This window comes from Mus caroli, unplaced genomic scaffold (assembly GCF_978045245.1).
Source record: "Mus caroli unplaced genomic scaffold, Mus_caroli_1 scaffold_2, whole genome shotgun sequence".
Classification (NCBI taxonomy): Eukaryota; Metazoa; Chordata; class Mammalia; order Rodentia; family Muridae; genus Mus; species Mus caroli.
Genome location: NW_028227257.1, coordinates 150651849 through 150665299, shown reverse-complemented (window position 1 = coordinate 150665299; position 13451 = coordinate 150651849). Strand labels below are relative to the sequence as shown.

Below are 13451 nucleotides of genomic sequence, written 5' to 3'. Positions count from 1 at the left end.
CTCTCCAGCCTCCCCCCTTTGTTTTTTCTATTTTGGACAGAGTTTTATTGCTGGGATGGCCTAGAACTTGCAGTGTAGCCCAGGCTGGCCCTGAACTAACAGATTTACCTGCTTCTACATGCCCCAGTGCTGTGAGTGAAGGTGTATGCTGTCCTCAAGACAGGGTTTCTCTATATAGCCATGGATGTCCTGGAACTCACTCTCTAGATCAGGCTGGCCTTGAACTCACAGATCCATCTGTCTCTGCCTCCTAGGTGCTGGGATTAAAGGCATGTGTCAACACCTCCTGCCTTAATTTTTTTGACTTATTTTTTTAAAGCGTTATTTTATTTATGAGTATACCAGAAGAGGGCATCAGATCCTATTACAGATGGGTGTGAGCCACCAGGTGGTTGCTGGGAGTTGAACTTAGGACCTCTGAAAGAGCAGTCAGTGCTCTTAACCACTGAGTCATCTCTCCAGCCCTAACATGGGACACATGCTTTTACCCACCGAGCTGTTTTGGTGGCACCTTAAAAGAATATTTTGAGCAGGGTGTCTTAGCATATGCCTTTATCCTAGAAGGGAGGGAGAACAGGCAGTAATCTCTGAGTTCAAGGCCAGCCTACTAGCAACTTCCAGGCCAGCCAGAATTATGTGAGACTACATCTCAAATAAGGAGAGAGAGAGAGAGAGAGAGAGAGAGAGAGAGAGAGAGAGAGAGGAGAGGTGGATAGCATTTCACATAGCCCAAACTGACCCTGAACTTAATACGTAGCCGATGATAACTTTAAACTTGTGATCCTTCAGTGTCTCTTCCTGGCCAGGGTTACAGACTCACCTCCCTCTCTCCTTCCTTTCTTACTGACAGGAGGCCTGGCACAGATCTGTGTCCCCATTTGTTGGGCAACCACTTCTATAGCCCAGGTCTAGCCCTCTACCAACTGTAAAGCCCAGTAGAGTGTTTTGCAGGGAGCCGATGGGCAACTTTCTCCTACATTGGGCCACCTCCTTTCAAACAGAGAGGGGAACCTGTGAAGATAGGGCTTGTTACTTTCCTGCTGTTATCTTCTCAGGATGGCAACTGTTCATTTGTCTAGTCAATGTCTACCAAGTTCTTGCCCCGGGCCAGGCTCTGTGTGAACCCTGGGAGATGTGGAGACTCAGGCATGGAACTAGACAGCTTGCACCCACACCTACTGTGGAACTGGTACAGATTCTCCAGGAAGTCCCCAGCCTTTATGGATCTGGACTCTGCACCAGAAGAGATGAATACAGGTTTGGACAGGTCTGGATTGTGAGGATTGTTGGGTTCATCCTATTTTTGCCTCCTCTCTGGGTAGCAGAGGCAGGGTGGGGCCAGCTTTCTCCAGCCTTTCTATGGACACAAGCTGACCTATGGCCTCCCTTCTGTTCTTCCTAGGCAAAGCAGGCGACACTTGGTACATTCAGTTCTTTCCCTCTTGGGCTTTTCCTCTGAGTGAAGCCACGAGAGGAAAGGTCACTCTGGCTTCCAAGTACACTCAGCTATCTTCCTCCTATCTTGGCTAGCTTTTTGCTGAGACAAGATTACTCTTGGGTAATAATGCCATTTTCTCTTACTGACCCATCATGGGTGGGTCACAGTCTGAACACTTAAATTTATTATTATTATTAGCATATGTGGGTGTGACACCTGTGGAGGTGTGCATGAGCCAGTATGCCCATGTGGATGTTGAAAGACCAAGCCTGTAGTCTCAGTTCTCTCCTTTCACCTTTGTGTGAGTTCTAGGTACTGATCTCAAGTCCTCAGCCTTGTTTTGCAAGTACTTTTACCCACTGAGCCATCTCACTGACACCGAGGCTGAATACTTAGACACTTTACACATTTCCTCTCAATAGAGACTTCCAGTATCCAGTCAGGCTGACATTATTCTCACCTTACAGATAGAACAATTGAGGCTTAGACTTAGAGGTTTCTCTGTGTAGTCCTGGCTGTCCTGGAACTCACTCTGTAGACCAGGCTGTCCTCAAACTCAGAAATCTTCCTGCCTCTGCCTCCCAAGTGCTGGGATTAAAGGCGTGCGCCACCACTGCCAGATGAGGCTTAGACTTTCTTAAGGCCACACAGTTAATCTGTATGGCCAAGGATTCTGACCAGATTTGTCTGACATGGAATACCTAAGCATTATGCTTTCTGTTGATGCCTGCAGGGTGTACTCCAGCCATGTTCTACCCAGATTTTAAAATGGGAGCTCTGCAGCATATTCAAGTTCCTTGAATTGGTGTATGCCTTTAAGCCTTTTTTTTTTTTTTTTTTGTATTTTAAATATCAGCAAAAATAAAACCAGGAGAGCTTTGCTTCTTTATTTTAAGTCTGAAACAACTTTCTGGCTTCATCTTCCTGGATGAAGCAAAATCGGCTTTCCATCTCTTGGTTCTTGGTGTCCAGGTGGCTAGCTGCTGTGGGGACCATTCATTCTATTTCCCTGTTTCCCCATCACAGCTGCTACTGGTACTAGGCCATCAGCAATATCAGTAGGTAGAGAGGCAACAGGAGATTGTCTATCTGAGTAGTGTACGCTTCCAGAAGGGATACAGTGCTGATGGACCCCAAAATCCAGGCATAACTGTAATTCAGGTCTACTCCACTGTCAAAGATTAAGATTAGAGCTACAGAGATGATTTGTGCAAATATAGATGTCATAGTCCCCTCGAAGGTTTTCTTAGTTCCAGGCCAGCGGATCTCTCCCATGGTGCTGCCAAATATGGAGGCCACAGTATCACCCACACCCACAGCCAAGACCCCAGCATAGGGGACCAGGGCTCTTGCTCCTTCCAGGCTGTCCTTCTGTGTACAGGGTCTGGGGATCAACCAAATAGGAAGAGACATGCCCAGAAGCAGGTAGATGTGTGTTAGGATAAGGGGTCCACTGTCTCGTTCATCCAGGAAGAGGGACAGAAGGCTTCGCAGAGTGTGACCCAAGGGCTTTATTCGGAAATAGCGCACATACTCCAGGAAGATGAAGACTGCCAGGCACACAGTGGCGGCCACATATAGCAGTGGCCGGTCAAAGATGATGCCCGGGATGTAAGTGGCTACCACAATGAAGTGGAAATACTTTCTTGTAATGGTAGGTGCCCTGTGCTTCTTGGACTCAGAAGATGACCGCTTAGCATTCTGGTACAGCACCACCAGGCAGGCCACGGTGGCCAGCAAAGACCAATAGGCTAGGAGGTAGATGCGAGTTTCAGTGTAGAAGAGGAACTGAAGAAGCCAAAGCAGGGGATTCCTACGAATGAGCCAGTGCAGCCAGGGCAGAACCACACCAAGGCCCAGCACACAGGTCATGAGGTGGAAGAAGATGGAAGAGGCCCAGGTGCCTGAATCCATGAAGACAAAGAGGGTGCTGAAAAAGACACCCATGAGCACCATCCCTACCACCACCACCAACAGGAAGAAGTCCACTGGGTCCCCCTGGCTTTCAGTCAGAGAGCGCTTGATGAGTTGGTTGAGGACGAAGCTAATGCCACCCAATACCAGCAGTGCCTCCCCAGGAGTGAAACATCGGGGCAGCAGGTACAGCAGGATCATGTTGAGATAAACAAATATTAGCAGGACTTCCAGGACCTCGATCACCTCACCCACACTGAGCGAGTGCCTCATAATATAAATGATAACGCCTCCGGCCAAACCCGAGATGGCACAAGTATTGGTGGGCACCGGGCGAGTAATGCCCAGTGCCAACACGGAGGAGAAGAGGGCCACTGCCATGCCAGTAGCTGCAACCACAATGCCGAAGCGCTCGAAGTATGGGTTCCCTGCAGTCTGGCAGCGCTCCTTCATGACTAGCCCAAGCAAAGGCATGACCATGGAGGCCGGCAGTAAGCCGCTGTTCGCGGACATCCGGAACTGGAAAACCGCATTGCCCTGCTGGAGCAGCCGGTCCCACTTGTACTGGACGTAGAAGGCCTGCACCGCAAGGGCCACGGCGCACCAGGAGTATCGGTCCCACACTGCAGCGTGGATGCTCAGCACCACGGCGAACACCACTGCAGCCTCCGCCAGCACCGACCCACTCAGCGCAGCCCCAGACTCCGGGGCCTGGGGAGGGCACTGTCGGGTCATGTCTCTAGGTCTGGGGCTCTTGGGAGAAGAAGCTTGGTGACTAGGGACGCCTTGGCCTCTGGGGCCCTCAACCCGCCAAGCAGAGGGGCAGCAATTTCACCCAGCCAGCAACCTTCTCCAGCTTCCAAAAGGGTGTTCCACCGCGGGCCACTCTGAGGCCTGGGAGCCGGCGCCCAGTCACCCGCCTCCGCTGTCAACCTACGGTGTAGCAGATGTTTGCCCTCTTCACCGCTCACAGTCTCCACTGCCTCCACTGCGGACTCGCCTCGCACCAGGGCAGCGCCATCTTGACAGCCCCATCCCGGCCACGCCCACCACCACGTGATGGAAGCCCACGCCCCCCCAGGCTGGAGGATCAAGTCACGTGGGTACGGCGCATGGGGGCGGGGCCGGGCCGCGCGCGCGAAGATGGCGGCTGCCGCCGGTGGGCCGTGTGTGAGGTGCGGAGTGGGGCGCGGCGGAGGGGTGGCCGTGAGGCGCGGACTGGGAGCTGGGCCAGAGTTGGGACCGGGGCTCAGCCGCAGTGGCAGAGCCGAGCCCGGGCTGGGTGGACGGACACTTGCTGGGGAGGCGGTTAGGTCCAAACCGTTCCCGCTCGCGGGGCTGAGGACACTTTCGGAGCGGGCCTGTCGCTCTCCCTTCTCTCTCCGTGGTCCCTGAGCCTCCGGTAGTCCCCATACACCCACGCTTGCTCCACCACGCTAACTGTAAGCACTGCGGGACATTTCGGGGTCGCCTGAAAGACTCACCCCACCGCGATCCCTTCCTTGCTGTCCCTGAGCCCTGCTCCCTCTCGGGTGTGCCTTGCCCACGCCGCGATTTCTTCCCGCGGGCATCCTTAGTTCCCGCCTTGTTTTATTTTTGGCTGATGCCGATATTGATGCAATCAGCAGGCATGCCTTCATCTTCCATGCGATTCCGGGTTTTGTGCCAGGCTTCGGACACAAGATGTATTACCCCGAAACAAACATACAGTTTTCACTTAAAAGAGTGCTTTTTTGTTTGTTTGTTTGTTTCTTTTTTGAGGCAAGGTCTCTAGCCTCTCGGGCAGGCCTTGAACTCCTTGTTGTCTTGCCTTTGCCTTTGCCTTCTTGGTGCGGAAATTACAGACATGAGTTCCGAGCCCTGCTCTCCTTTAAAGAGCGCTTACTAGCGCCAGACCCTGGGAAAGTGCCGTGCAGGCCTTACCTCATTCATTTCTCACGACTAGGAGAGGCGCCTCCTGTTCCACAGGACTCAGAAGTCCAGTTCATACATAGGCAGTCCCCCCCTCCTCAGCTCTCGAGATAATCCCCGTGAGCCTTCAGATGGAAGGCTCTAAAGCCTTAACCAGACCTCTGTATGTATCCACATTATAGATCAGAAAGGGTCTTCACCGCCCCTCCTCCCCTTAAATGTAAACATTCCCTGTCACCTAGAATTGACTCTGCCAGTTTTATTTGGTCTGGTTTCCTGTGGAAACCTGAAACGCCCAGACAGACATGTAACTATCACACACATTGCTGGTCTTTCTCTCCATTAGCCTCTTCACCTTCCAGGGGTAACATTTTCTTTGGAGTTTCCTGTGGATAAAGTGTGGTCCTTGAAAGGGCCGGTTTGTTTCATGCCAGACCTTGTATCCACAGCTATGGATAAATACTTGTATGAAAACTGTAAAAAAATGAATTTTTCAAAAGGAAAGGAAAGTTTTGGCTTGCCAGCAGGCTTTCAGCTTTCTGTGGAACTTAGCAAACCCATCGTTGAGGGAGGACTTTAACTGACCCTAGGGTTTTCATTTTACTTTTGTTTTGAGGTCCTAGGCGTCAAATCCAGGGCCTAGGGAATGCTAGGCAAGCCCTCTAGTACTGAGTCACAACCTGCGGCCTGGGCGCCTAGCAGTAGGGTTCTAGGTACTGCCTTGCTCTGTCAGGACAGTGCCTTTTAGCGCTGAAAAGCATGCTTCTTAGCAGTTGGGAGAAGTGGGCTGTATTTGAAAAGCTTGATACCTGGGACAAGAAACTGTCCATCCTGGCTTTTGTTCCTAGTGCTTTTCTGTGGTTGGTCTTAGAAGTCACCTGACCACTTTGAGCTCCTACTTTTCCAAATGGGAATCCTTTTCATCTTTGTGCACAGGGGTGGGTGCGTGTGGAGGCTGTCAGGGTTGTTTCCTGGTCTTCCTTTGAAGCTGCAGCTTGCTGACTCCAGGTGTTTAGCTCCCTGTCTTGCCTTGGGCTTGTCTCCTGTCTCCCCTTGTCTCCTGCCTCTGAGCAGTGGGATTAGTGGTGGGCTGCCACACTTGCCTGGCGTTTTAAATGGGCGCTGGGGATCTGAATCTGGCCTTCGTATCTCAGGTGCTTTATCCGTTGAGCCATCTCTGTAGTCTTTTGTTGTTTAGAAGTTTATTGGGGTAACCATGAAACCTAATTTTTTATGTAGCTGTGGCTGGGCTGGCAGTGTGACACCCCATCTGTACCCCTCAACCATTCTGCTGCTGCAGTTGCAGGTGTGTGCAGAAGACCCAGCACTAGTGGCACTGGAATGATGCTCTTTCAACCACTCAGAATCCTGTGAAAGTCACTCAGAATGTGGCAGAAAGTTGGTTCGGACAGTGGTATTTTGAGGTCTCTTGATGTTCTTCAGTTGATTGTAGAGTCTGAGTGGTTCAGGGGTGTGTAAAAGCAAAGACACTTTGAAAAGCTATTGCTGGGCTGGGTGTGGTGGTGCACACATTAAATCCTGGAAGACAAGACGCAGGCTGATCTCTGAGCTCCAGGCCAGTCAGAGCTACACAGTAAAACCCTGTCTCAAAAAAGTTAAAAACGGGCTGGTGAGATGGCTCAGTGAGTAAGAGCACCCGACTGCTCTTCCGAAGGTCCAGAGTTCAAATCCCAGCAACCACATGGTGGCTCACAACCATCCGTAACGAGATCTGGCGCCCTCTTCTGGAGTGTCTGAAGATAGCTACAGTGAACTTACATATAATAAATAAATAAATCTTTAAAAAAAAAAGTTAAAAAACTATTGCTAAGCTTAAATCCTAGGTTCCAAGAGAGCCTGTGCTTTCTGGACAGGTAGACAGTGGCAGTGTTTGCTTCTGTGTAGACTATAACTGTTTCTCAGACAGACTGTATTCATGCAAATAACTCAGGTAGCTCAGGGTTATTTTCCATCCAAAAGTCTTTAAAATGTTTTTTCATGAACATTTTATTTATTGTTTCCATGTCTATAAGTATTTTTCCTGTCTGTCTGTCTGTCTGTCTGTGTATCACCTTTGTGTAGTTAGTGCCCTGGATCTGAGTTACAGAAGGTTGTAGGTTACCTTGTGGTGCTGGGAATTGAACCTGGATTCTCTTTGGGAGCAGCCAAGTGTAGCCCCTCACCCCCAAAGTTTCACCCAGATGGATGTCTCTAAGGGGGGAATGTTCAGTGTCCACTGTGCTTTACTTATTTTTAAATTTTATTTTATTTATGTATGTGCGTGTGCGTTAGCAAGAATTTATGTGCACCAGGTGTGCTTGTGGCCACAGAGGCCAGAAGAAGGTGTTGATTTTCTAGAACTGGAGTTACAGGCAGTTGTGAGCTGCTAAATGTGGGTGCTGGGAACCAAACTCTGGTCCTCTTTTTTTTTTTTTTTTTTTTTTTTTTCAAGACAGGGTTTTTCTGTGTAGCCCTGGCTGACCTGGAACTCACTCTGTAGACCAGGCTGGCCTCAAACTCAGAAATCTGCCTGCCTTTGCCTCCCAAGTGCTGGGATTAAAGGCGTGCGCCACCACTGCCTGGCTTCTGGTCCTATTTAATAGCACTCATCTCCCCGGCGCCTTCCCTCCCTTCTTTTCTTGTCTTGTCTTTCTCTTCTCTTCTCTTTCCTTTCCTTTCCTTTCCTTTCCTTTCCTTTCCTTTCCTTTCCTTTCCTTTCCTTTCTGCCATGGTGTGTGTGTGTGTGTGTGTGCAGGTCAGAGAACAGCCCCCAAAATTCTTCCATAGTTTCTGGTTTTTCAAGATTCAAGACAGGGTTTCTATGGGTAGCATTGGCTATCCTGGACCTCACTCTGTAGTCTGAGCTGGCCTTGAACTCACTGAGATCTGCCTGCCTCTGCCTCACAAGTGCTGGGGTTAACTGTGTACACCACCCCCTCACAGCCTCTCCTTTCATCTTAGTGTGGGTTCAAGGGTTGAGTTCAGGTTTCCAGGCTTGAGTAGGATTAGCAAGTATTTGTGTCCACTGAGCCAAAGCTGGCCCTTTGCCTCTTAGAAATAAAATAAAGTTCTATATTGTTTCCTAGAACTTTAGATTAATGATCTATATGTTTGTTTGGTTTTTTATTTATTTATTTATTATATGTAAGTACACTGTAGCTGTCTTCAGACACTCCAGAAGAGGGCGCCAGATCTCGTTACGGATGGTTGTGAGCCATCATGTGGTTGCTGGGATTTGAACTCTGGATCTTCGGAAGAGCAGTCGGGTGCTCTTACTCACTGAGCCATCTCACCAGCCCTGTTTTTTTTTTTTTTAAAGATTTATTTATTGTTATATGTAAGTACACTGTAGCTGTCTTCAGACACACCAGAAGAGGGCGTCAGATCTCACTACAGATGGCTGTGAGCCACCATGTGGTTGCTGGGATTTGAACTCAGGACCTTTGGAAGAGCAGTCAGTGCTCCTAACTGAGCCATCTCTCCAGCCCCTGTTTGTTTATTTTTACACCTATGTATTTATTTATTGTATGTATGTTGGTGTGTGTTTGCTAAGGAGTGCATGTGGAAGTCAGGGACAACCTGCCAGAATTTGTGTTTTCATTTCACCATGGGGGGGGGGGTCATGGGGATTCAATTCTTCAGGCTTAGTGGTGAGCAAATGGGTAACCTTTACCCATTGAGTAATCTTGTTAGTCCATCAAAAAAAAAAAAACTAAAAAAAAAACAAAAACAAAATTAGCGTGTGTCTCTGTGTAAGGGAGCATGAGTATGATACCATGGCAGGTGACCAGGGGACACATCTAAGTCAGCTGTCTGTGCTCTGGGGTTAAGAACAGCTTGCAAGGCTTTTGCGGCAAGAGCTGCACCACCTTGCAGGCCCAGTCAGTATATTTTTAAAAGTCTGACCTCTGAAGCTACATCCTTGGTTTCAGTGCTTTAGGCTGTCTCCTGTGCACTTAGTTCAGATGTGATGCACACTTAGGTCCCCGTAGGATAAAGGCAGAAGCTGTTTCCTTTCTGAGCCTTTTGGTTGGCCTTGCGAGCAAGTACCAGCCTCATCTGTTCTGTCTGCCCATCCTTCCCTGGCCTGTGGGTGGGAGTCTTTCTTCTTGAGGTAGTTTCTAGCACCCTCTGATTCTGTCATGTAGATGTGTGTCCCTCTGGAGTCTGTCATTGTATCTGCCCATAGTACTTCCTTTTGCAGATTATGTAATATGCTGTTGTGTGACAGGCTTTTCCTGGGGAGGTGCAACACATACACCTCTACTCGGCGAGAAGGGGAGCCACATAGACCAAAGTTCCGAGTGCTCCAGTGGTGGGTGTAAGATTACTTACAAGGTCCTGGGATAATGCAGAATCAACTTCAAAGCCAGGTGTGGTGGCACACAGCTTTAATCCTAGCTCTTAGGAGGCAGAGACAGGCAGATCTCTTAAGTTCAAGGCAAGCCTGGTCTTCAAAGTAAATTACAGGATAGCCAGGGCTACACAGAGTTACTCTGTAGCAAACAGTTTGATACAGTAGCTGCATCAGCAGAAAGCCCACCTCATCAGGGTGACAACTGAAGGCTGCAGCACAGGCACTGCTTCTCCAGGCACTGTAGCTAGTCAGGGTCTACCCCAGCAACTGTTGGGTAGGAGCCCTCCCTGACAAGTGACCCTTTGTGATCATGGTTTCCTCCTAATGCCTTCTAAGCCTCCCTTTCCGATGGAGGGCATGTTGTGCCCAGAGGAACATGCCCTGTAACTGTGTCTTCCCAGCTTGTAAGCAGAATCAAGTTTTAGACCAATTTACATCTTCATCATTCACAGACAAGTGCAGGGTGTAGGGACCATTAACACTTAATTCAATAAATAACACTTAATTCAGTAGAATAATAATTCTACTCTTCATAATGTACCATTTCCTCTTCCATCCTGCCTCTTGGTGTTTTTAACTTGTTTTTCTGTTCCAAGTAGTTTAGAGTCTAGAAGGGACTTACATCATTCTCCTCTGACAGGCTTTCATTCAGTTCATATTGTAATTAAAATTCATTTTATTTGTATGTATCTATGTGTGTGTATATGTGTGTGTTTGCATGTGCCATAAGCATGTGTATGTGGGTATGTGTGTGTGTGCATGTAGGTATGTGTATGTGTGTGCATGTGCTGAAAGTGTGTGTATGCATGTTCCATGTGTGTATGTGGGTATGTGTATGTGCATGCATGTGCCGTAAGCACATGTGTGCAGATCAGAGGACAAAACCTGAGAGAGCTGCTTTGCTTTTCTCCTTTGACCATGTAGGTCTCACCATGTAGACCATGTAGAATTGAAGTCCCCAGGTTTAGTGACAAGAGCCATCTCACAGGCCCTCCCCTCAGCATGTAATGATGCATATACTTGTTATGGCCTCTTGCATGGCTGCTGCTGTATTTTTTTTTTTTTAAGATTTATTTATTTATTATATGTAAGTACACTGTAGCTGTCCTCAGACACTCCAGAAGAGGGCGCCAGATCTCGTTACGGATGGTTGTGAGCCACCATGTGGTTGCTGAGATTTGAACTCTGGACCTCTGGGAGAGCAGTCGGGTGCTCTTACCCACTGAGCCATCTCACCAGCCCGGCTGCTGCTGTATTAAAGTAATGGCTGGCCACTAGAAACTGGAAGCCTCACTGCAGTCCATATATTTGCTAGTTTGCAGGAGGAGTTGTTTTTCTGAGACAGGGTCTCACCTAGCCCAGGGTAGCCTGCTCTTAAATTCCTGATCATTCTGATTCCACCTCCCAAAGCTATAGAGTTATAACTGGAGCCACAAAATCTAGCACATGATGATTTTTTTTCCTTTTTTCATGTATTTTATGTATGTGAGTGCCCTATCTTCATGCGTGCCAGAAGAGGGCATCAGATCCCATTACAGAAGGTTTTGAGCCACCATGAAGTTGCTGGGAATTGAACTGAGAACCCCTGTAAGAACAGCCACTGTCCTTGACCGCTGAGTTATCTCTCCACCCTGAAGATGAATCTTGATTGCAACTTGAGTATTGTGGTGGCCCAGCTCAGGCATGGCTAGTGTACACCTGCTTGCACTGTGTGTTATCCCGTGACTTTAGGCCAGTTATTGGCCTCTGAGTTCTCTATTTCCTGATAATATATTGAGGATAATAATAGTGTCTGCTTCATAGAGGTGTGTGTAGACATGTAGACAGGTGTGTGTAGACAGGTGGACCTCAGGTGTGTGGACGTACAAAATTTGATTTTACCATGTGGGTTCCAGAGATCAAATTTAGGTCATCGGGTTTAGGAACAAGTTCCTTTCCTGCTGAGCCTTCTTGCTTGTCAAAATCTTGGCTTTTTTAAAAAAAGTAAAAATAAAAAATAAATAGATAAAAATTTCCCTCTGTGGCTGGGGTGTGGATCAGTGGTGGCTAATGGTGTTGAGACCTTTAGGTAAATCCTTCACACACGGATTTATTCACTCAGTGGCTTAAGAACACTGGATGTCCCAGAGGACCCAGATTTGATTGATTCCTAGCATCTTCACGGATGTTCATAACCTTTTTTTCCCCTTAGTTTTATTTTATGTACATAGGTGTGAGGGTGTCAGATCCCCTGGATCAGGAGTTGCGGACAGTTGTGAGCTGCCGTGTGGGTGCTGGGAATTGAGCCACCAAAAAATCTTTCCAGCCTTGCTCGTAACTTTTGTAACTAGATTTCTAGGGGATCTAACACTTGCTTCAGGCTTCCTTGGGTTACAAGTCAAGTCGTGCATAGATTTATATGAAGGCAAAACCCAATACATGTCACTAAAGAGAAAAATAAATGTCACAAACACACATATATACATACAAACCCAAGAAGAAAAAAAGAATGCAACATCGATTTGTTTGGAAAAGTAAAGAAGAAAGAAAGTTTTATTAAACACTCCTTTTTGAGACCAGCTCTGACTCCCCTGCCTCTCCCTCCCATGTGCTGGGATCACAGGTGTGCATGCCCAGCCAGAACATCATTTTTGATACCTAACAAAATGATCATAGTGTGGTTTTTTTATAGTTGAAAGTGTCATCTGTTTTTTTCTTTTCATGTTTGTTTTTAATTTTCTATTTAGTTTTACTTAAGGAATAAATATCGAAAATTGTATATACTTAGAATGTACAACATGTTTTTATATTTCTCTATATGCCGAGCAAAGTGATATTTTCTTCTCTCTCTTTGGTAAGGTCTCACTTTGTAGCCAGGCCAGCCTTGAATTTGAACTTGCCACAGCTTGCTGAGTATTGAGATTATAAGCATTTGCTTTTATGCCTAGCCTGAGAATTATATATTTTTTTTTTTTTTTGGTTTTTCGAGACAGGGTTTCTCTGTGTAGCCCTGGCTGTCCTGGAACTCACTTTGTAGACCAGGCTGGCCTCGAACTCAGAAATCCGCCTGCCTCTGCCTCCCAAGTGCTGGGATTAAAGGCGTGTGGCACCACGCCCGGCCCATATTTTATTTTTTAAAGAATTACTTAGTTTATATATGTGAATATACTGTAGTTGTCTTCAGACACACCAGAAGAGGGCATCAGATCCCATTACAGATGGCTGTGAGCCACCATGTGGTTGCTGGGAATTGAACTCAGGACCTCTGGAAGAGCAGTCAATGCTCTTAACCACTGAGCCATCTCTACAGCCCCAAAATTTAATTTTTAAAATTTATTTAAAAATTTAAAATTTTTATGTGTATGTGTGTGCCTGTGTATGCCAGCATGGTGGGTGTCTTCAGAAGCCAGGTAGCTCCTGAAGCTAGAGTTGCAGGCAGCTGTGAGCTGCTTGACATGGGTTATGGGACCAGTGTAGGCCCTCAGGAAGAGCAGCAAGCACACTTAATTGGGCAGTCATCTCTACAGCCCCACTTGTTTTCTATTACATGGTCCTTGAACTTGTTATGTAGCTGAGGATGACCTGGAACTCCCCATCCTGCCTCCCCCTTCCAGCACTAGGATCACAGGGGTAGTGTCATCTGGCTGATTTTTGTAGTGCTAGAGATGGAACCAAGGGCTTGTGCTTGTTGGGCAAGCACCCTGTCAACTGAGCAACAGTTCCTGCAACAGAGCATTAGAATTTTCAAACAAACACTAAACCCACAGCCTCATGCGTTCTAGACACACAGCAATTACCATTTTAGATAAGGCCTTCATGTTTACATTTGCTAAATCCAAGCGTGTCAAATAA

At 47.5% G+C, this 13451-nt stretch overlaps 2 protein-coding genes across 2 annotated transcripts in view; one reads left to right on the top strand and one right to left on the bottom strand.

Annotated features, from left to right (window-relative positions):
* Positions 1 to 2311: 2311 nt before the first annotated feature.
* Positions 2312 to 4392, bottom strand: Dolk (dolichol kinase). Its single transcript, XM_021154649.2, has one exon. It carries the CDS (start codon positions 4085 to 4087, stop codon positions 2477 to 2479), a length of 1611 nt encoding a protein of 536 aa, XP_021010308.1. The 5' UTR covers positions 4088 to 4392; the 3' UTR covers positions 2312 to 2476.
* Positions 4393 to 4472: 80 nt separating this feature from the next.
* Positions 4473 to 13451, top strand: part of Nup188 (nucleoporin 188) — a 59236-nt gene continuing 50257 nt past the window's right edge. Inside the window, exon 1 of the mRNA XM_085835042.1 lies at positions 4473 to 4527. Coding sequence (XP_085691168.1) covers positions 4496 to 4527 — 32 coding nt within the window. The 5' untranslated portion in view covers positions 4473 to 4495. The remainder of the gene's footprint in view (positions 4528 to 13451) is intronic.